The 24677-nt window shown below is 46.9% G+C and overlaps 1 protein-coding gene across 3 annotated transcripts in view; it reads left to right on the top strand.

Moving 5' to 3' along the window:
• Positions 1-24677, top strand: part of TERF1 (telomeric repeat binding factor 1) — a 372906-nt gene that overhangs the window by 39268 nt on the left and 308961 nt on the right. For all 3 annotated transcript variants that reach the window (XM_078687148.1, XM_078687145.1, XM_078687147.1), the window contains exon 2: positions 12541-12636. In XM_078687148.1, coding sequence (XP_078543274.1) covers positions 12541-12636 — 96 coding nt within the window. The remainder of the gene's footprint in view (positions 1-12540; positions 12637-24677) is intronic.

Raw genomic sequence — 24677 nt, 5'->3', positions numbered from 1 at the left:
CACCTAAATCACTCACTGCTGAGTTCCATCATGCTGCCGCCAAGCTGTTTGGGGATGAGGGATGATGTGTGATAACTGGTGGTAAGGGATATGGGTGGGCAAGGGATGGGGCTTACTAAAAACAGAGCCTGCAGCAGGTTAAACAATGTTTGAAAGCATTGTGTTAAACATATTTTTATTGTCATTTAAAGTGATCACCCATGAGCAGTTACAGACAATGCTATCTTCCGTACCCCCCTTGTATTACAATAAGACGCTCCAGCAGTAACACAGGGTCTATCGCACAGTGTTCAGACTCACCATATTCGGCTTAAGCAATAGAAGATGCTGTGTACTTAACAGAGCTTAGTGTTCTTGAATACCGCTAAATGAACAAGACAGGACCTACTGGACCGTGATCCCCAAACCTTGTATATCTATAAGTGTCAGCCAGTTCAGCATATCTCTAGGCGGGCTCCAACAGAACAGCCCCTTGCATATTGCCATACATTTCAAGGCTGCTCATCGGGATCACAATTCGGGTTAAGAACAGAATAGCCCACATAGGCAACGTATAAACCAAAATAAGTAAAGAGAGAGATGTAAGAGAAGAGGGCAAAGAGATAGAGGAGAGGTAGGGCGGGAGGTGGTCGGCGTCCTCTAAATGCTAACAGAAAGAAATATGGCAGCAAAGCAGAGGTGCTGTATTAACAAGGGTCAAAAAGAACAATTGATGGACAGAATGCAGAACAATGTCATACATTCACCCTAGTACAGGGATCTGGGCCTAAATCCATTGTTTTTTTGCTCACCATGCCATTCCAGTTTGGACCCAGCCATATGCAAATTAGTCTTGACCCTGCGCCCAATGGGAACAGTCCAGCCCGAACTGCCAGTTCCTCCCTGGACTGGAAACAAGCATCCTAGAACTGGTTTCGGGCTTTCAGCCCTCATCAGCCAGGATAGCTTGACTCCAGTGACATGGAGAGCACTGGACCCACGTCTGGGCGTACCCTTCCACTCTGTGTGACAAATGCAAAAAGAACAATTGATGGACCAAATGCAGAACAATGTCATACATGCACCCCAGTACAGAGATCTGGGCCTAAATCCATCGTTTTTTTAGGCCCGGGGTGAATGTTTGCATTGTTCAGCATTCCGTCCATCAATTGTTTCTTTTGCATATGTCGCCCTAAGTGGGAAGGGTATTCCCAGACGTGGGTCCCGTGCTCACCACACCACTGGATTCAAGCTAGCCTGGCTGGTGAAGGGTGATGCCCTGAAACCGGTCCCAGGATGTTTGTTTCTGGTCCAGGGAGGACCTTGCTTGGCAGATCTGTCCGGAGTGTTCTCACAAGGAGCAGGTTCAAGCATGCTTTGCATATGGCTGGGTCCAAACTGGGGTGGTGTGGTGAGCGAAAGATTGATGGATTTAACCCAGATCCTTGTGACTGGGGGTGAATGTTTGCATTGTCCAGCATTCCGTCCATCAATTGTTCCTTTTGCGTATTATCAAAGGTCAGCGCTTGTCACAGGTGTGGCTCAAGTGAAGGGCAGAGCTGCTGTACCGAGGACGGGGATAGTAACTCTAGTGGTTCCCCAGAGGGTATCGGCATCCGGGGGGGCATACAGCGTCTTCAAAGAGGCGTAAAGCCCGGAGCTTCGGGGGCTGGAGGCAGGAATGTTCCATCTTGCAAAAGTAATCTACGAACGGCTGCAAGAGTTTGGTGAAGTTAGTGTCTCGAAGCTGCAGTCGGGCCGTGAGCAACTCCATTGCCATTATGTGCCAAGGCGAGTGAACCAGACAGTGATCGAAGGAGTTGCGGCCTTTTTCTAATAGAGATCAATGATTTGCTTGGCAGCGTCAATCATATGGAGACTTAAGTGCCAGTCTTGGCGAGTCATGTCACATAGGTTCATCGGTCGGAGGCCCAAAATGACCGTGGTCGGCTTATCCTGCAACGGATATCCAAGTACCAGTCTGATATGGCTACGAATCTCCTTCCAGTAGATGGTCAAGAGTGGGCACGTCCACCAGATATGCAGAAAGTCTCCTGGGGCTCCTGAACAGCGACAGCAGAGAGGTGAAGAGGTAGGAAACATTTTGTGTAGGCTATGGGGAGTGTACTATCATGTGTCATGACCTTATACGCGGCTTCCCGCTGAGGTATGCTACGGAAGACTTTCGGGATATCCGGCCACAGGTGATCCTATTGTGTGGGTGTGATTTCGGTACCTGCGTCCAACTGCCACCGTGACTGATAAACATGTGGGGAAATCCGCTGCGAGTGTTGGACTTGATATGTATGAGAAATTAAGCCCCTGGAGTTGTCAAAGGAGCGCACCAAGCGCTCAACAGGGGTTAAATGTCTGATACCAAGGATATGCATCTGATGAAGTTGACTTGGGTGGGGGAGGTATCTTCTGATAGGGAGATGATGGGCTTAGGCTTGCCAGCATAGTAGATTATGTTGAATCCACTGGAGCAAATAATGCTAGCTAGGAGAAACCTGTAGATGTTGAAGAGGGTGAGGCTCAGAGAGAAATGTTGTGGGTGGGGCAGATCAGGGTGGAAGCATAAGACTATTCTGTATGTACATCCTACTACTGGCTCAAGTACTGATCAACTATCGAATCCTTCTTAAAATGTATGCAGTAAATACATATGCAGTAGTTCAAGAAATCAAATTCCATCTATTAATATTAAGAAAGACCCTACCTCTCTTTCAGCCATGTTTAAAGTAGAGATCATATAAGCCTTGACAGGGCTCATCAAATGCACTCGCCCGCTCGCATTTGCGAGGGAGAATTGATGAGGACAAGCTATTTTCAGGTCCTAGTCCTAGGTCCTAGTCGCCATTTCTGGCGAGTAGGAAGACAAACTAACTTTTGTCCTGTCTTTGAAAACGGAGCAAAAGTGACAAGATAACAAGATTTAAAGGCATTTTTATTGCTCCCAAATGAAATGAGCAATAAAGATGCCTTTAAATCTTGTTAACTTGTAACTTTTGCTCCTGTTTTCAGAGACGGAGGTCAACTAGGTTGCAGTTGGGTCGAGGGAATTTTCCGAGGTACTAGACCTGCAGGACTAGTACCATTTTTCGGATTTATCGAGCCCTGTTTGATAATGACATCTATTTGACTATTGCAACAGGATATACACTTGCCTGCCCAAGAAATGTACTGGCAGGATGCAAAGGGTGCAAAGTGAGGCTTCCCAAACCTCACTCAACCTTTGGAAGCAAAACCTTGTGAATCAGATGTTCAAGCTCACCACTGGTACCCAGTGGGCTCAAATTCCAAAGAGCTGTGCTCAAGGCCTTATTGGGCATTAGAACATTGGAATGTTGGGAGCTCCATTGGAAACATTGACTACCATTGCTTCGATGAGTTGTGTTTCATGGCCTTGGCATTTTGTGGAAAGTTACATTATCCCATTAAGCTTTAGAGAAGCAGATTCATGTACTCCTTTTGTTAAACTACAGATACACCAGGATGTGGTGCTTGTAATTGATAACCAAGGTTTGTTCTTTGCTATATCTACCTTTCTTTGGGGACATTTTAATTGCTCATTTATGGTTTTGTTTCACCCCTTGCATGCTCATGACGCCCCCAGCCGTCATGAGTCACGGTGGGCATGTGCTCACGACAGCCGGGGCTGTCCGAATCCTGCCCAATATGTTAATAACCTGCACAGCACGAAAATTTGCCGCTCATGCAAAGGGTTAAGAAAATCTACTCTTTGGATGCCTTAACCGGTCCTAAAGCGGTACAAAAGGCAGTCCAAGGAAGCTTGATTCCGGTCCAGGGAAGGCATGGCTTGGCAGTTCGGGCTGGACTGTTCCCATGAGGCACAGGGTCAGACTGATTTGCATATGGCCATGTCTGAACTGGGGTGGCAGAGTGGGCTAAAGAACGGTGATGGATTAAATCCAGATCTGTTGACTGGGTGGGAGTGTTTAATTGGTTCAGATGCTCCGTCCATCACCACCCCCTTTTGTACCGCTTTGTGCGCCATAAGTTGGCAGGGTATGCTCGGACGTGAGTCCCTTGCTCACTTTGCCACTGGATTCAAGCAAGCCTGGCTGAAGACGGCTGTAATGCCAGAAACCGGTCCTAGGAAGCTTGTTTCCGGTCCAGGGAAGGCATGGCTTGGCTGTTTGGGCTGGACTGTTCCCATGAGGCACAGGGTCAGACTGATTTGCATATGGCCATGACTGAACTGGGGTGGCAGAGTGGGCTAAAGAACGTGATGGATTAAACCCAGATCTGTTGACTGGGTGTGAGTGTCTGATTGGTTCCGATGCTCCGTCCATCACCACCCCCTTTCCCACCACCCCCTTTTGTACCGCTTAACCGGTCCTAAAGGCACAGTGCTATAAACAGACTGTTTTTGTGCATGTGTTGGTTTTCATTTGCTATCCTTTCTTTAGGCAAGCAAAGACATGCACAAAGTTTGGTTGTTTTAAAGGTGCAACAAAAATACTGTCCCTTTGTCAAAAGTGTCTACTGTGCAGTATTTTGTTGTGTAAGCATTTTGTATTACTCACTTACACTGCAATCTTAGGGCCTGATTTACATTACTCCATCACAATGGTGACGGATATTCTGTCTGCCAAAATATAAGATATTATGAGATTTATATTTTAACAGTCAGGCTATCTTTCACCGTTGTGATGCAGTAACCCATCTGCCGAAATCTAAATCTGGCACTAAATCTTCGGAATCATTTTCTTTGTCGATGGTGTAGACCAACTTTGTTAATACACTGTTGTGTAAAAGGGCTGTATTCACAGAAAGTTTCTTCATTAGGGGGGTTTCTTTCTTTAAATGTTAGAGCTGCACATACAGAGACAGCCATTCCCTGATTAGTCACGTGTATTGGCTTTGCCAGTGCTTGGTCTCAATTTTCATTGGCATAGCATTTATGTAAGAATTATCAACCTTTAAAGTGTTACAAAAAATAAAATTCTCTTTATAATACGTTAGGAGTCAAATCCAAGCTAGGTTCCCTTTCCCTTATTTTGCAACATTCTGCAGCTCCCCAGTAAGATCTACTGGACCGCTTGCATTCCTCTCCTTTCATCTGCCATGTGTTGCATCCAGTGCAGCCACTACTGCTAAACCTGGCTTCCATCTTGGAATGTATCGTCCATAGTGCACCATTCTTCCACTGTTCCAAGATAGCCAGCATGTTTAGAAGCATTATGTTGGCCACCGTGAATGAGTGCAATAAGAGAAACATCCTTTATAGCACATGCCTTTACCAAGCGGACACCTTTACTACACATAAGTACAGGTCAGATAAGTACATATATTTTAAATAACAATTTTTAAAGGGGGATACTTAGGGTTCAGTGGTGGGTAGTGGTAAAGGGAGGTAAAGGTAATTTTAGGGTTGGCGGCAATAATAAAGGGAGCTAGGAGTAATTACAGGATTTAAGAGTGACCGTGATGAAGGGTGGAATGACATCTTTAGGGTTTAGAAATAGGTAGTGATAAAGAAGGGTTAGGAGTACCTTAAAAACCAAAGGGGAGAGGCTTGAGTGTTCTCTCAAAAAAGACAATAATTCAATATTACATTTAAGGTTATGGGGTGGGTGGTGGTAAAGGGAGCTATGGTAAATGTAGGGTTCAGAGGTGGGTAGCGGCAAAGGAAGGTTGGAAATGAAATAAAAAGGGGATTCCCCCCCCCCCCCCAAAAAATAAAAATATATTAAAATTCTATGGGTATGGGTCTTATCCTAAATATACTTACCATGAATGGTAAAGACTGCATGGAAAAAGGCATGTGTGGTAAAGACATGCATTGTAATGTCATACAGCCGTGCAAGAGTGATAGAGCATATGTATTTTAATTTGAAGATGCCAACCCACTGCAATCTATACTGGCTGGCCATCTTGGAATGGTATTATGCATAATGAATCATTCTTTTTACCATCCTAAGATCGCCATTGTTAATGTGGCACCTGTCTTAAAACTTGAAAGCACAATACACTATACACAATACAGTTGCAAGGCGACATCTCTGCTATAATGAATTTTGTTTTTGTTTATTGCAAATAACTTAAACTTAAGATGTATCATTTTTTCTACTTTTATTATTTTTTGTATAATTCTTTTTATTAAACAGACATCGGTGTAGATAAGACAATACACAGGATCAGAAAATCATTACATAAGAGAGGAAAGTCACTGGGGAAGGTAGGTCATCCCGATCATTGCATCGAGGTGGTGCACAGATCTCACCTAGGTAGGTATTCCACGGGCCCCATATACAAGACCACTTTTTAGAGCATTCCCTTGCCAAGTACACTGTCTTTTCTCTAAGCATGCACCATTCAAGGTTCCTTTCCCAGGCCTCTAGTGTGGCTGGGTGATTTGCCCCCATAATTGGGCAATATTTATTTTCGCCAGCATGAACCCTAGTGTGGCCCACTGTGTCTTGTGAGTGTTGAGGTCCGTGTGTTCCCAAATATTCAAGAGGCATCGCCTCTCCTCCGGGCAGAGAGAGACATGCAGCACCTCATTGATCGTGTCATGTATCCTGAGCCAAAAGGAGTTAATGTGTTCACACTTCCAAATAATGTGTATGAACGTGTCCAGGAGGCCACACCGCCGTTTGCACTCTCCAGTGTCAGACCACCCCATGTGTACTAATCGAGGCTCCGTAATGTATATCCTATGAAGGATCTTCAGCTGTACCAATCGCAGGCGTGCTGGAATAGCCACAACTCTGGGAGAGGATACCGCAACCTGCCAGTCCTCGTCATCTAGCTCGACCCCATCTTTCACCCACTTATCCCCTAATATCTGGAGGGGGTCTATCATGTGGTTGATTATTTTTTTATAAATTAAGTAGATAGAATCTTGGATGGTCACCGTCCCGATAATACTATCTTCCAGGGGGAAGGCCTCTGGGGGAGCAGTTTCTTTAGGCAAAGAGGACTGGAGGGAGTGTAGGATCTGTGCATAGCGAAAGCGTTCTGTGTCTGCGAGTTCATATTCAGTCTGAAGCATATCCAAGGCCTTGATCTTTCCACCCCTCCAAACAACCTTAATATATGAAATGCCAATAAGGTCCCACCTGTCAAACCCCTTCGTGGTCCACAAATTGCCAAGTTGTTCAGAACCCCAAAGTGGGGTGGCTAATGTCAGTCTCTGTCTCTATCCAAGAGAGTTACTGGCGTCATGCCAAATTTGAACATAGTGTTTAGTTGGGCCAGTTAAGGCAAATCGTTTAGGTCGGGAGTACAACGCTTTATTGTAATTGCCACCTAGAAGAAGCCATCTAGCCATGGCGTAGCCGGGATCATCGGGGCGACCATACGTGCCATGGTTGACGGCTGCCAGATGGGACTCCCAATAGTATTTTTTTAAATCCGGGAGGCTCATGCCTCCATCATATCAATTTAGTGTTCATTTACTCAGGGCAATCAGAGGTTTACCATCCCAGAGCAGTTCTCTCCGCAGGCCCTCAATCTCCTTAAAATAGTGTGCCGGAACTGGATCAAGGGTGTTTTGGAGGGCATAAAGGAACCTTGGAAGGGACATCATCTTGAATAGGGCGGCTCTGCCCAAAAGAAAGAGGGGGGGGGGAGGGAGTATTTTCCAGCCGGCAATATCCTTTTTTTAGTTTGCGGAGAGGTGGAAGGAGGTTTTGGGGATAGTGAACTGAGGGTACAAGTGAGATGAAAATCCCCCAAATATTTAACCCCAGCGGTGTTGATTTGCATTGGGCAGTCTCTAGGAGGGATGGGTGGGTCGCCCCTTAGAACAGATAACAGGGACTTTCCCCAATTGACGGAAAATCCAGAGAATCTACCAAACACTGCGAGAATGTCCTGAACTACTACAAGAGATTTTTTTTAGGGGAGGCCAAATAATGTAAAATGTTGTCCGTACAGAGGGAGATGCAGCCCTCCCAGCCGGGGGACCATCTCAACCCCTGTATCATTGGGTCCCAATGGAGCCAGGCTGCCAGTGGTTCCAGGGCCAGGGAGAAAAGAAGAGGGGACAGCGAGCAACCCTGACGGGTTCCCCGGCTAGCAGAAATGAAGCCGACAATTTGTTGTTTATCACCACTTGAGCCAGAGGTTCAGCGTATAGAAGACGCAGCCATTGGATGTACTTCGGGCCGAATCCCATCTTTGCCAGAACCGCCCAAAGGTAAGGCCACTCAATGGTATCAAGCCGGATTGATCTGGATGTATTAAGCCACTAATCACTTTAATCAAACGATTGGCCAAGAGTTTAGCTGGTATTTTAGGCTCCGCATTGAGGAGGGAAATTGGCCTATATGAGGCACATTCTGTTTTAGGTTTTCCTTCTTTAGGAATAGCGACAATGGTGGCTCTCCTCTGCTCCCTGGACAATACCCCTACCTCTCTGGACTCTTCAAACATAGATTTCAAATGTAGGGCGAGTTTATCCGGTCGTAGTTTGTATAGTTCAATGGGGAGGCCATTAGGCCCAGAGATTTTCTGGAGTTCAAAGAGCGAATTGCTAACGCTATCTCATCCGTTGTCAAGGCACTATCCATATAATCTCGGTCTTCAAGGAAGAGGCAGGGGAGCTTAATATCCCGCAGCAATTCTTGAGAATCCAACTCCGTGTGTGGAGCCACTGTTGTGTATACAGTCTGGAAATGACTGGCAAACCTGTCGACTATTTCCAGTGGTTCCGTGATTGGGGTGCCTCCTTCCACCCTAAGCTCTGGCACCAGCCTACTCGCCCATTCCCTCCTGTCCAGCCACGCTATAAGCTTCCCTGCTTTATCACCCAGGTCGTAGATCCTACCTTTTTGTTCCCTACTTAGGGTCTTGGCCCTATCAGAGACTAGAGGCTTGTAATCGTGCTGTTTGATGCTCAGCAAATGGAGCTTCTCGGGTGTCTTTTTGTTTTTCTTTTTTGGAGCCAGAAATCAATGATAAAGCCTGCCCCCGAATAACAATCTTTAAGGCTTCCCATAGGGTCTGGGAGGAGGATACGGACCCCACAATGTCGGCGAAATCTTAATCTATGGCTGTAATAAGGTCCTTACGGATTTTAGGGTTACGGAGGTGCCAAGGGTTAATTGGGGCCAGTCTGCCTACTTTGCTCTGGTTAAAGAGAATGTGAACCCCATATTGGTGAGTGATCTGAGTTGCCTCTAGCCAAGTGGTTGATTTCATTTATGTAAGTCACTTGGGCTGCTGGTACAAGACAATAGTCTAAGGGGGTGAGGCTGTGGTGCGCCCCAGAATGAAAAGTGCACTGTATCTGGTCTGGATGATAAGCTCTCCATCCATCAATCAGTCCCATAGCTTCAAGAAAGTCTGGTAGCCAACAAGCGGCAGGCCCCACCTCCCGCAGGGGATATCTATCTAAAATGCCCGAGACCACGGCATTAAAGTCACCCCCAAGGAATAAAAGGCCATCCGGAATGGTGAAAAGGACAGCACCTAAATCAGCAAAAGTAGTGCCCTGCAGGCCCGGGGGGACGTATACTGACATAAAGGTGACCGGTCGGCCCTCCCACATCCTGGAAACACCAACATATGTACCCCAATCATCTACCCATGTGGAACTTATGACGAGTGGGACCGTGTTTTTCACCATGATACCCACACCTCTGGAGCCAGAGGTAAACCCTGCATGTGCGACCATCTTATAACCCCCTCTATACATTGCCTTGCACAAATTTCCAATCAGGTGCGTCTCTTGGAGCAGGATAACATCCGGTGCATGCCTTTTAATGTATTGGAAGACCACACTGAGTTTAATTTTGTCCCCGAGCCCGTTGACCTTCCAACTCAGAATTGTAACAACATTTTTATCCCCCAGTGTACTTGTCATTCAGTTTGTAAGTCTTGGAAACCTCCATATTAACACATATGGTACCCCTTCTGTGGGTGAACCCATATATCGTACCGATGTAACAAATACAACAATAAACCAGCAAATTGTCCCCCTCCCAACAACCCCCCCACCCTGCTGCCCTGCACTCTGGGGGTGGAACTGCCCATTCTAAACTTGGAGAGTGCCTGTCGCCCTAGCGAAAAACTAAAAGGAGAAAAAAGAGGGGTGGTGCAGCTCGCCGTTCTCCAGCACCCCTTTCCAAAGTAAAACTGTAGCACCCCAAGGGAAAAATCACACATCAAAGTCTTGGATTACGACAGTCATTGAGAAGTGATTCCCCGATCATGAACCGCATAATCACCCAGTACCTGACGCAGTCCCTTTCTGGCACAGGAAAGCCTGGGCTGGCATCACCTCTATTCCGCGTGCCTTCATTCAGTTGGCTGGAGTACCACGTCGTTCCCGGGGTGACGATCCTGCGGGCTCCAAGTTTTCCAGCTCTCAATCCAGTCTGTTGCCTCCTCAGGCTGTTCGAAGAACCAAGTTCTCCCCTCCGCCTCAACCCGAAGACGCGCAGGAAACAGCATAGAGTACCTCAAGCCTTGTTCCCTAAGTCCTCTCTTCACTGCGATGAAAGTCCATCTCTGCTTCTGCACCCTCTGCGTAACGTCTGGGAAGAAGGAGATATCTGCATTTTCTTATCGGAGCGGGGCCCCTGTCTTACATTTTGAAGAATAACATCCCTGTCTCGGAAATTCAACACTCACTAGCGTCGGCCGTGGAGGGGCCCTGGGTTTGACGCCCTCCCCGGTACTCTGTGGGCCCGCTCAATGACCAAGAATTTGCTAAGCCCCTTAGGTAGGAGGTGTTTTAGTATCAGGTCTTCAACAGGCGACTGCCATCCCACCCTCTCCGGAACTCCCAAAATGCGTAAGTTGTTGCGCCGAAGGCGTCCTTCATAATCATCTAGCTTCATTTCAGTGAATTTGCAAACATTTTGTAGGTCCAGGACCTCCCCTTGGAGCTGCGTGACATCTCCCGTCAGACTGGCAGTAACGATTTCGTCCTGCTTGACCTTCTCATTCAATTTGGTAAGATCTGCTCTGATCAAATTGACGTCAATAGCGATAGTATCCATCTTGTCCTCAAGGGAGGTTTTCACACTTGTGATCGCTTCCATGACGTCTTTCAGTGAAAGTTCATGTTCTTCATCCCCTTGTGCCCCCAGGGAGGCACCTCTAGACTGGCTGCTCTGAATCATGTCTTTGGGCAGAGTGCATCGGGCAAATTTGTTGGTCTGCGTTGTTTTGGGCCTGAGGACTTATTCCTCTCCATGGTAGCCATTCCTCACTGTGCAAGTTGCCGATTGTGTCTTGGTCTGACCGCAACAGGGGGAGCCACAAGGGAGAAGGGCCGCTCCCCTCCCAGGCAGTTTGGGGAGACCAGCAAGTCAAGGAGTGCGGGGGGGGGCGACGTTGGGTAAGCGCGTATTAGATGGCTCCGAGGGGTTGGGTAGAAAAATGATGGACGCTGATGCCAGGGACCCGTTAAAGTACCCCGGAAGGTCTGGATATCCGCACTCTCAAGGTAGAAGGGAGGCTAACACACCAACCATACCAGTCTGCTGATCGTGTATCTTTAATGTTCAGGGGGGCCCCCAAATTCACGCGTCGATGTTCAATATGCATGAGTCATTCAGCAAGGTCTGGACTCTGAAAGTACCTAGCCGCTCCTCACGACTTGCGTCGCTGTTTAAGGGGCTGATAATATGGGGTAGTGGCGCCCCGCCCAGGCGCTGTACACTCATCCCTGGTTCAAACTTCAAGTTGCTGTGCGCCTCTCTCCCCAGGCCCGGCCGTGTGCACCAAGTCCCCACCTTCACTGCTGGGCCAGGCAAATGGGTCTGATAGACCGCCGTCCAGATCCCGGGAACGTACAAGGATCGAACGGGTCCGCCTTGTCTCAGCCGCAGCACCCAGAACTACTGTGGGTCCCGGCTTCAGGGAGGAGTATAGGCCTTGGGCGGCTGATCCCGAAATCTCCGTCCGAGAGCGGGATTTGCTGAAGACTGCTCCGCAGGTCCTCCGGTGTGCTTTACACCCCTTGGGGATGACGGATCAGGGCAGCGGATAGACTCGGGGAATGTGTGGATCACGTAGCTGTGGAGTTAGGCAGCCATCCCGGTTCGCTGCTAGACCGCGCCCCTACTTTTTATTATTTTAATTTATCTTTGAAATGCTAGCTGAGGTTGTATGTCTGTTGTATTGCAAACGGGCCGCGGGTAAATACAAGAATGGATCATTGGGTGGGTGAATGAATGGATGTTGAGTGCAAGGATGAGAAACAAAGTGCATGCATGATGACCTATTGAGTGCACAGTTAATCAGTGACTGAAGCAGCACTTACAATTATGAATCAGGCCTTTGGACATTGCCAGCGCTTGCTCTTTCACTGGGATAAACCGGGTATTCTGACATCACCATATTCTGCACAAGGCACTAGAAGTTTTCTGTGGAGTGGTAAGATATGTTCTACTAAGAAACTGCATAGAAGGAACTGTACCCTGCGTCCATATGGTAAATCTGTGTGTCATAATCTCTGCCTTCTTAATATCATAGTCGAAGTATCACTAAATCAGGGCGCACATATTTCTCGATTAACCTGACAGTGGCACTGTTGAATCAATTTTGATATTGTTTTTCTCACTTACTATGTTTCAGCTCTTCTTCAAGGATTACATAAATTAGAATTCCAACAGCTGAAAGCCGTCCGCCTGTGCCAGTTTTTGTCGCGTGTTGCTGAAGGGCGAAATCTTGGTATTCTCCATTTTCTGTGTATTTTTAGCTTCCTTGATTAATGCATTTAAAAATTGCTGTGTTTGTCTGGGGAAGCTCAGCAGAATCGTGGTGCAGCATTAGCTCTCGATTTCTTTAATGTCTGTTTTTAAAATGTAATGTTACATTTTGTGTTTATTTTCCTTATCATAACCACCATGGTATGTCAACCAAGGTACAGCACTGGAATCTATTCCTGAGTTACATTAAAAATGGCTGATACCAGTAAAGTAAACATGAGTTAGACTGTTTAGCTGCTTCTCGTCCATGCACCTTGGATGGTGTTGAAGCAATGAGAAGTTGTCATGCTTTTCTATATAGGTAGCGGTGGTTCTTGCAGTTCCAGAGCTTAAATAGAGGGGACAATTTGCATGAAAGCAAAGGATAGGCTTCTGAACATATGTACCATTATGTGTTCTGTGCTTTCAGCTTTGGAAGGTTGATGGATTCACTTTTCTCTAGCATTCACCCAAACTTTTTGCAGGATAAAATGCTTAATTAGGCTCCATTTCACAGGTTGAAACAAAATGAAAGAATCACCCTATTTCTTCAGCATCACTAGTCCTTGTGACTTTGTATAATTCTGTATTTTGGGCGTCAACATATTTACAGGGTGGCGATCCATCACCTTGGAATCTTCATTGTGAAGAAATACAAAAAAATGTGATTGGCTCTGAGGGAGTGGGGATTCCTCTTTCTAATCTTCAGATGTAATCATTAAATAACCCCTGCCACTGGTCGTACTGACCTTTTTGCTCTTTGACGAAGAGTAGTAAGGAGCAATCATCTGCGTAACAGTAAATCCTAAAACACTTTTAGTTTGGTCTATAAAGTGAATTATTTGAGGTCCAGACAGTTCTTCCTATGAATCATCCTTCCGGTCCCTTCCTCTCCTCCCGATGAGAACTCACTATCAGTTGCCTAATTGAAAACAAATATCTATTCACTAGCTACCAGAAGGCTTCAGGAAAATAAATCTGCAACAAAAAGAAAAACAATGTGTGCAAACAACTATTCAGTGTGAAAAAACAGCCCTTTCAATGTTAATACATTATTTTTCAGTTAACATGGCATCTACAGTGTGGCTAACGTATTTAAATCGTCACTTTTGTTTCACAGTTAGTCCTATAATTTTTTAGTATGATTATTTACTAAAAAAATGATTTGGCAAATAAAATTCATATGAACAATGCTCTGCAGCTTCCTTAACTGTTTTCTTGTTTTAATACAATGGCCAAGATGGGTCAACATTTTGTGACAGATGCCAATGATAACGCTACTTTTGTTTTTCAAGACGTTTTGCATATTAAGGGTTATGGAAATTGCAAAAGAAAATATGTTGCAGTACTTGCTGTTTAGTATGGTAATAGACAATACAATTGTCGGTGTTAACACAGCCAACATCCAAACCTCAAAGTTGATCCGTTTGTTGGATTCTGTTATGCATTTGTCAGCTCGGGTGCTTTGTTTGTGTAGACATTGCACTGGTTCCTCATTACAGAACCTTTGTGAGGCAGTGGGTGTGGTCGTTCCCTGGAGTCAAGCACCAGAAGCTAAGTTTTGCCCTGTGTTTTTTTTATCTCTTCATGCCACAGTTGATTTCTTTAAAAATGCCGTCTCCAAAGCCCCCGGAGCCTGAATTCAAAAGAGCAGGGATAACTTCCTTGTTACAGGTTGAGATTGCAGATAGAGAGGCACAAATGGGCAGGTCATGGTGCTCGAACAGCTGCACATGGGTGTGTCATGGTGCTCGAACAGCTGCACATGGGTGTCGCTCTGCACGCCATTATCATCTCTTTCCGGGCCCAAAGGCATTGTGTTTTACTGCTTCTCCAGGGACTCTTCCAAGAGGCATGCAATTTTCCTTTAGGTACTTATGCTCTGACCCCAGGGCCTAAAAGTATGTCTTGGCTTTATACAGCACTCTTTTGTGTTCCCTATGGATCCGATTGGAAAGTGCATGCGGTCCCAGTGAAAAATATAACGTACCCTAGCCGGGGGTTGTCTTCCTTCTGAACGTGGTGCTTTGATGGTGCTATACTCAAATGGGCATAGATACCAAGGGCAGAAGGGTTATTTTGTGTTGGGAAAACAGAACTAATTAGGCCAGCTAGCTGCCTTTGGATGTCCTCTACGTCCCCAACCTCCCTAATCGCATGTGCAGTACTAAGAGGAGCGTCATTGTTTTCACTGTCACTAGTGGCAACATGGCTTCCTTAAACCTTGTGGTGTCTTCCTTGGTATCCTTGGCGCCAGTCCTGGTAGTGTTTTTAGTAATTCGGTTTATTAAGTGCTCATATACCCTAGTATATCTTGCCTCTATATGGAGTTCTTGGTGACAGGATCAGGTTATTAAGAAAACAAAAAGGGTTTCTTTTCCTCCTAATCTCGCAGTGCAAGATGGTTATTGTAAAGTTCACTTGGAGCGTCTTCGCGCAAATAAGGACTCTCACACAACTCTGCATATTAGCATAAAAGGTCACCTTTATTACCAGGACAGCCAAAGACAGACCCCGCAACATTAACTTTTCCCAACAATACTTTGCATTATTTTCCCCAAAACCTTTTCCATAGAATACATTTCTTTTCCCCAATGCTTTATTCTTCGCAACAATCCATAACTTGTTTTCCATAACCATCAGTATGGTTTCCATCTTTCCTTTTCTTCCCCACCTACCCTCCCAACCCCTCCCCCTAGAGAAAGGATGAATCCGCTCTAGATTATCCTATCCCTTAAAACACGCCACCCAGGAAAACCTTCTGAGTTTTCCTGCCCCACCCAAACCCCACCCCAACCAAAGTGGCCCACTTGATCTGCCAGTTGACCTCATGCGAGTAAAGCTCACTTCTCTTTATTGTTTTGTTTAGATGTCTTTCTGTGAGCACCACAGATCCACACACCACAAGTTAGCCAATGCATCTCGCAGTTCCATGAGGTAGTATGACTGACCCATCTGTGAGAGGTGTACGCCATCACTTCTCAACAAATGCAGCATTTCGCTGTTAAAATGCTCATGAGCCAGCACCGTGATGCCCATTGCTGTACAGAAGGTTTTTAAAGCTCTATTAACTTTGCGGCGAGCTCGTTCCACAGCCGCATGTACCCGGGCACCCTTCCATTGACTTCTGTACAAAAATTCTGTCCAAACTACCCGAGTACCCACCCACTTGTCTTTAATTACCGCTAAGTCCAGTTTCATTTGTTTAATTAGAGCTAATCCGGACAAGTCCACCAGATCGTTTTCGCCCAAGTGCAGTATTAATAAATCTGGAATACCCCAAGCCGCAGCCAGCTTGGATAGCGCAGGAAATAACTCCTTCCATTTCATCCCCCCTACACCTTTCCATATCACCTCATGGTTATTGCTATACAAACCTAGACCTCGCCCACAAAGCTGCTGTTCAGCAAAAATTGCTGCCCATTTTACTATTGAGTGACCAACAATCCAAGTCCTCTTTTTTTCGAGGGAAATCCGCAACTCGACCTGTGATACAAAAACTAACATTAATACTATACACAGAGATTTATTTATATATATATTTTTTTTAAATTACAATCTGACATATCTATAGCAACAATTAGATTTCCATCTCCCTATGTGCTGTAATTCTTCCTTCCCCCAACCCAACCTAGCAGCTTCAGTAGCCGCACCTATTCTAAAAGAGTGCCTCCCAAAACTTTTCGGGGTTTTCCTCCACCAATGCCAATGTTTTTCTCAAAACTGCCAAAAATTGGAAACAAATCAACTGGACTTTATTCTTATGGCAAAATATCGTTCCTTCTTGAAACACTGCAGACTGAACAAATGATTCCCACTCCCCCACCGGGCAACAACCCCCCACCCCACTCCTTCCAACTCTCACCATCATCCCACTCCCCTTTTGGTCTGTCTTTGACTGCCTCAACTTAATCTGCAAAATCCCACTTCCCAGAACCTGAATATCCGATGACTGGATCCCCACCTGATTACGCAACCCAAGTAACTCCGATATACGAAAAGCTCCAAAGAACAACCATACCATACATAACTTAAAACGAAACAATTCCCATTCATTATAACAACAAACGGGCAGGACACCTAACAGTTTTTGTAGTAAAGTAAAAGTAATGGGATCTCTCAACTGTTTAGCATGCCAAGTGGTTCTTCCAAAGCCTTTAAACATTTTTCTCAAACGGAAGCCCATCCGAACCTCGCGCCCCAACAACAATTGGCTGTAAAAGGAAATACCCGCTAACTTGCCTGAAATCGTCGAATGGGACAAACCTTTATCCATCAAATATAACACAAACTCCAACATAAACTGTTCATTTTGCACCGCTGTACCGTTCATGCCGCGCTGAGAAGCATAGCCTAAAAAACCAGACCATGCCAGCTGGCAACTGCGTCTCGTGGAGCCCGCTAATGACTGCTCAACCAGCTCTGCAATCCTCAGTTCCCCAGGTCCCACATGCTCGAAGGGATCGATGTCTTGTGTCTGTCTGCTCTGGGTGCCAACTCCCGAAACCTCTGCCACTGACAACGAGATAAAGCGTCGGCAATTGAGTTGTTCACTCCAGGAATGTGTTGTGCCTTAAAAACAATATTCAACTGAAGGACACGCAACATGAACGTCCTCAACAACTGTAGCACCCGCACATCCTTTGCCCGTTGCCCATTGACCAGACTTACCACTGCCATGTTATCTATATGAAACAAAACGCAGCGGTCCTTGAATTCCTCGCCCCAAACATGTAGCGCCACCAAAAGTGGGAAGAATTCCAAAAAGGCGATGCTACGACCTTGCTCTAACCAATGTGGCGGCCACAGCTCCGCACACCACCTTCCTTCCCAGAACAACCCAAAACCCATGGCTCCAGAAGCATCTGAGAAAATTTGCACTTGCCATACCGTGTCTTCAGCCACAAAATTGACACACTCCATTGAACTTCTCCAAAAATCTCAACCATATAAGCAAATCCTCCTTGATTTTGGTTGTCAAGCGTATGTGATGGTGGGGCAATACCGCCCCGGCCATTGCAAAACCCAGGCGCCTGCAAAAGGTCCTACCTGCTCTGACCACTCTGCATGCAAACGTCAAGTAACCCAGAAGCCTCTGGACCTGCCTCAGTTGCACTTTCTTGGCACCAATCACTTCCCGAAGAAAAAGCCTGATCTCTTGTACTTTAGCCAAAGGCAAGCGAGCCACCATTGCCGTGGTATCGATTTCTATACCCAAAAAGACCAATGTTGTTGTCGGACCTTCCGTCTTGTCCTTCGCCAATGGCACACCAAATCCGCTTGCCATATCCTGAAAACAGGCCAAAACCTTAGCACATTGGTCAGTACCAGCCTTTCCCACAAACAAAAAATCGTCTAAGTAGTTACAGACTGCAGCATGTTCTGATCGCCGAATGACACACCACTCCAAAAATGTGCTAAATGTTTCAAATAGTGAGCAGGAAATAGCACAACCCATGGGTAACACACGGTCCACATAGTACGCTTCCTCAAAATACATACCCAGTAACTCAAAATCCACTGGATGTATGGGTAAAAGACGAAAAGCTGCCTGAATATCGCATTTCGCTAGGTCTGCTCCTGCCCCAGCCTTGCGCACCATCTGTAGAGCATCGTCAACTGACGAATATGACACAGCAGAGTCATTCGTCGAGATAAAGTCATTTACTGACTGCCCTTCCGGCCAAGACAGATGATGAATAAGCCGAAACTCACCTTGAGCCTTCTTTGGAATAACGCCAAGAGGTGACACCATCAAATTTGGCAAGGGGCAGCGTGAAAAAGGTCCAACTATTCTACCTACGTCCAACTCCTTTTGCAACTTACTCCGCACCACCGTAGGCAATTCCTTCGCCGATCTGAGGTTATCCGCCCAGCGCAATACTCTAGGACCTTGATAGCCAATTCGAAAGCCCAGCCGAAAACCCCAAAACAACTTAACTGCCGCCTCAGTGTCTGTGTAAATCTCCAGGTAGCTCATCATCGCTTGCAACTTAATTGGGGTAGGAGCCTTTTGGAATAAGGGGTGGCAATGCCCCACGTCCCCTCTGCCCCCTCCCATGGTCTCCGAATTGCTGGTTAGGAAAGCACTGAAAGATGGCATGTCTACCCCCACACTGTGCGCATTCATGTTTGAACTTACAGTATTGACGCACACAGGAGCCTCTATTGAAACCCCAACAAGCTCCTGTTGTAGGCAACTGACCCCTTCCAAAACCACCCGCCCCCATTGTGGCGGGACGCTGTGAAAAGGGCCGATAAGATATTGGTAAACCACTTGCCGTATGAATTGTGTTAGAAGTCGAATGTCCTGACAACCATTGCAACCACAACTCTTGATCAACTTCTCCCCACGGTTTATCATTAACTAAACTCACCCTCGCCCGAAACTCCTCGTCGTAATTCAACCAAGCATATCCTCCCGCCTGTAAATGCGCCCTTCTGATGATATCGATGTATTTAAACAGTGAAACCGCCCTTTCAGGGTAACGCTCACAATAAACGCTGGCATAAATACGGAATGCCGCCGTCCAATTCTCAATTGTTTTTGGCACTTTGGGGCGTCGAGACAACTCCAACTCCTCCTCCTTAGACCCTTCCCTGGCTTGTAAATCTCTATGGAGCAGGCGGAAAATATCCACATAATCGTGGCTCCAAATTCTCTGCCTAGTTCTCTGGGACAAATGGATACCCAAGTGCATAGCCACCCCCATATATGGCAATTTGGTACTGCTAATTCTCGGAGTTTCACTGTGTACTGAACTAGCTACTGATGAAACGGGGCTCCCTCCTCCCTCTTTGTCCTTCTGCCCTCCAGGCCCTGAAGTGGATTGCGGCCTCTCCACTGCCCTTGTCCCTAACTCCTGACCCCGCGCCAATACCCCATGTCCACCCTCCGCAGGCGCAACACCTGAACCACCTGTCAGATCTCTGAAATACACTGGCAGAGGTTAATTGTCCTACCCCCCTCCCATCAGACGCCCGTCCACCCAAACCACCCGCCACTTCAGAAAACAACCCACTTCTTAGATAGATATCATTTTCTTTATCAAACTCTTCATCATCATCCTCATGTACCTTTCCAACTTCAGTAATTTCAAAACTTGCACCTGTCCTAGTGCCAGACGCCACATTGATATCCTGATAATTTACCTCAGACTCAGGCCTCCGTGTAAAGCGCCCAGTCGCAGGCCTAAAATCCGCACCAGATCCGCTTCTCGAAACTACCCATCCCCCGAAAGCCGCACTTTGCTTCGCTGTTTGAGAAAAAGAAATCTGCACATCCGGAGCCAAACCTGCAGCCTCTGTAAAGTTCCCGCCGCTCCAGCAAGGAACCGCTCCATACCTACCTGGTACCTGTTGAGCTGAAGTTCCCGACCCTTGTTTCATTGGCATCTCAGCGTGCTCAACCCAAACCCATTGGCCCTGCTGTGACCCAGCTCCCGAGTCAAAATCCACCTGAGGATGCCTAGGCGGAGGCCTAGATTCTGGAAACAATGCACCATTTTCCATGACTTGCCCCCCAAACCCTCTGCCACCCCGATTCCCCCCCCTCCCTCTCCTGTAAAGCCCAACTCGTTGATTCCAAACAGCACCCCCCACCACTTGATCATCCTGTATGATACACGGAGAATATGCTTCATCCCCCACTACATCCGCATCAATGAATTGCTTCGGGGGACCTCTAGGCTGAGGCACCACAATGTCTTGGCAGTCCATAAACTCATTCTGCTGCATTAGGTCAGCCAACTCTTGCTCACCGCCCATGTAATCTTCGCCTTCCCCAGCTCCTGAATGTCCGTAGTCATCCACCTCGCTATCACTGGAATAATCAACTAAATTATGCTTCTGACCTTCGAAGGAAACTTGAGGTGCTATTTCAATTCTACTGCCGACCTTTTAGACACCCTCTGACCTTTGAGGCGTATCCTTCGACACTGCCATGTTTGACTGCACCATTGCCACCTCTGGCGCCTGTGACGCGATGTCCATTCCTTCATTGAAAACACTGTCATCAGCCCTTTCATTCAGCTGGATATGAGACACACGCATGTCAAAAACACCGCCAACTCTGCCTCCGCGCCGACCAACCCGTTTTCTGGCTTGTGATGGAAAAACCACTCGACTTCCCTGCACAACACATGGAGCCGACGCTGAGCGCAGGGGTGGGGGCTTCTTCCCTCGGCCTCCTCTGCTCACCGAACGCGCTCTCCTGGCTCGCACAGCTGTCACCTTTCCAGCACCCGCAGCCTCAGTGAAAGTACTTGCCACAGACCTGCAGGCGGCAACAGCGCGCATGACTCCCTCCGCTGCTAGGCGACGATGACGCTTCACTGCGACCGAAGTGTCCACCACAGCTCCAGGACGTAACAAATCTCTCCGTCCCACCGCCACCAGCGCTCGGATTGCCTCTCTGGCAATTTCGTCAGCAGCCATGATTCAACCGATGACAAGGAGACGTCGAAAAAACAGCTCACAGAACGATTGACAGCGCTGACAGGAATACCTCACAGGTGCTCCTGTCAAACGCGACACCACCGCTCCTTCACTCGCTCAGAGTGACGTCAACCCTCCCTCACCCTCCCCGCGCTTGGACACAGCCCCTCCCACCCTCCCGCCATCCAATCAGGTTGCGTGAGGTCGTCCCTCGCGCGAAATACCCCAGGGGGACATCGGCTTTGCCCAGTCCCCCTGGGGGCCCATTCAAATCTTTGGGACCAGATAATAAAGGCCTTACCCTCCAATAGTGATTTACTTTATATGAGGAATTTGTAGAAGGAGCGCAAGAATGTAAAAGGTATAGAGGCCGGATGTCGAGTAGTAGATTAAAATATTTCTCGATGAACGAGACTTCTCCTCAATCTGGACTGTGTTCAAGACTCTGAGCCAATACAGTCGATATGGTAGAGGGACGTCTGTGGCAAAGTTTGCAGCAGAAATGACTAATATTTCAGCCTGATTCTGAATGCACTGAAGACGTTTGAGTTCCAATTTTGTTAATCCATTCCTAAACAGACCTATTTGAAATTAAGAGGACATAAAGGGCAACCAGATTTACATTGGCTTATGGGTAACAATGCTTGAGATTTAGACAGAACTCAAACTGTTCCCAGGTCAAACAAACAGTGGACTTAGGAGGAGGCATGTTACTGATTAATTGATTCATGGCCATCCGTGCTCAAACCAGTGTTGCTACCAAAGAAATAACCCAGTTGCTCAGAGGTCGTGAGTTCTTATGTTTTCTTGAATGTTTCTTTTTGTTGGTGTGTGGGGGGGGGGGTGGGTTGTTTTTTACCTGTCAGAGTTAAACACACAGGAAGCTTGTTTAATACAAAACTTATTCTGATTAAGCTGTGCTTTGTATTTCAATCTATAGTCCTATTTGGCTGCACGTACCTTTTTGATGTCCTTGTAGACCGTTTCAGAATTTTTAGAGAATTGTAGAAACATGGGGTGGCCAAGGTTTATGAAGGAACGTTCTTACCTTCAATGGGGCTATTTTGTCTAAAGCAGATGAAATCAAAGAGCAGTAAACCAAATATATATTACTACGGTTGTTGAAATCAAAAGCCTCCGCCATAAAGAGAGACTGTGGATACTAACTTCAACTGTAAACCTTTTTCACATTGACGGACAGTTTTGAATCCCTAGTTGACATAAATGCTTGGCAAAGTATGGAATGGTATAACCATTTTGGCTCAAACTCGGCGTGGCTGTTGGTAAATCCAGTTGTAGGGGTTTTGCGAAATTCACATAGTTTGCATCTACTTTAGTACTCAAAATATTTGGGAAAGTATACATAATTATATGTAATACACTGCCACCATTTAGCTCTTTACTTTAGTTCTAAAAATATCCACGAGTAAATTCTTGATCCAAGGATTAGTTTTTTCGCAAAAAAACTTGAAAAATGTGACTACTGTGAACAGCTGCTTTAGTTCTGATTGTTTGTGGTGTTCCTTTACTATATTTTTTGTGCAAATGGAATCATATTGACACAACTGGCATCGTGGCATAATTTCATGTAGCAGGTGTAACACAAAATTCTCCAAATTAGGGAGAAGGTCCGTAGGCCTCTGGCGGACGTGCTCAAGGGCGGCCCCCAGGCGGAGGAAACCAACACACGCAGCAACTCGCAGGGACAGGGCCTGCGAGCATATTTTCCTGCCCGTTTGGCTGGTGTGTGTCCCCAACAGCAGGTGCCTACGGGGGCACTCTATTTGTAATTCTATCGGCGCCCAGTTTTGCCCCCCCCCCTGCTGTGCTCTCCTTCCCTCCCACCATCGGGTGTGCACGCTCCAACACTGCTCCCCACCGCGGCGTGAACTGTGGACAGCGGATTGCATTTGCCCCCTCTCCCGTTACCTGCTGCGCTCCTGTCTGTGTTGGGCACCTGCTGTCTTCAAATCACTCTGCAGCCCATGGTCATTTGGATAACGCTTGATACCAGGAAGGACAGCGTGATGACGTGACTGGCTCCCTGCAGTCTGGTCCCTGCTGCTTGCCCTCAGCTCTGGCTTTCTATCAACTAACCATATAAATCGCCACACTGTACAGTGAAGGAAAGGCTGCCATTGTTTCCAGCTATTGGCGGGCCTGGTACTCCCTGCTTGCAATATACGCGCCCTGCAACTGCGCCTCAAGTCCTGTGGTGACTGTTAGTTTGCGGGCCGTAAGGATCCGAAACAATGCCTACTCCCATTTGACAAATTGTCTGATTCAATACAGGACCAACTTGGCGATATGGCGGAGGGAGGGGAGAAAACGTCTGCTCCTGATGAATCCACCACTCAGATTGGCTCTCTCCTGCAGGAGATGCGTGCTGGCTTCAAGGCACTGGATGTCCGCTTTGACTCCTTAGATAAACACATGGCAGACATGGGGGTTAAGATTCAGGCACATGATCGGCGCCTGGATGTTGTGGAATCCCGCACCTCAGATCTCGAAGATGGCACTGCACTGCACAGACACTTAAAAGGCTCGAGCGCATCCTGAAGGACGTTGCTATAAAAACTGAGGACTTGGAATCGCGTAGTCGCAGAAACAACGTGCTCATTCTTGGTGTGCCGGAGCCCACTGCTACTGGGCGCATCGACACCTTCTTGGAAACGATTCTAATTGATTTATTTGGTAGGGATGCATTCACGGCGGGTTTTGTGGTGGAGCGCGCTCACCGGTCCCTGGGACCTAGGCCAAATCCAGGTTGTCCTCCTCAACCAGTTATAGCCCGGATTATGAACTTCAGGAACCGTGATACTGCGCTTCGTATGTCACGTGAACGTGGCGAAACAATACGGCAGGGCTCCAAACTATCGCTGTTCACGGATTTCACCATCATGGTACAGGAAGCCAGACAGAAATACAACGGAATGAAGGCCACTCTGAGGAACCTCGGGTTGAAATACGGTATGTTGTACCCAGCACGGCTCAGAGTTGAATCCAACGGAAAGACCCACGTTTTTGATAGCCCCACGATGCTCGCTCTAATGATGAACATTGACTCTCACCACCACAAAGCGGATCTGACGCCAGTATAGAACTTTTCTCGAGATCAGGACATGGTTGACTCCTCATATAGATTTTGCTGCAAGCTGGTATTTACAGCTTATGGGACATAGTTTATGCTACATTACAATTCATTGCCTAATGGCCGACTGAGCGTCCCCCCCCACCCCCTCCCCAGGTGAACACCGTCTAAACGTTTACTGATATGTTATTGCACATTTTACAAGATTTGTTCTTGGTAGTATTGTTCCGTCTGGAACATTTTTCCTATTCCATAATGTAGGGATTGCCTCTCGGAATGGGTTGGGAGTCTGGGTGGGAGTGGGAGGGGGGGGGGGGATTTGGTTTTTGTTCATTGTCGTTGTAAAAGTTACACAGTCTAATGCAGTCAGGAATAATAGGCATCTTCGATTGTTGCAAGATAGTTTGACTAAGTCAGTATATACATAGATCAGATAGGACATAACTCTGCCCCCTCGAAGCTGTCTGTGGTGACATGGAACATTTGCTGCCTAAATG

This window comes from Lissotriton helveticus, chromosome 4_1, assembly GCF_964261635.1.
Source record: "Lissotriton helveticus chromosome 4_1, aLisHel1.1, whole genome shotgun sequence".
Classification (NCBI taxonomy): Eukaryota; Metazoa; Chordata; class Amphibia; order Caudata; family Salamandridae; genus Lissotriton; species Lissotriton helveticus.
Note: the sequence above shows the minus strand (reverse complement) of the source record. Positions and strands in the feature narration are given on the sequence as shown.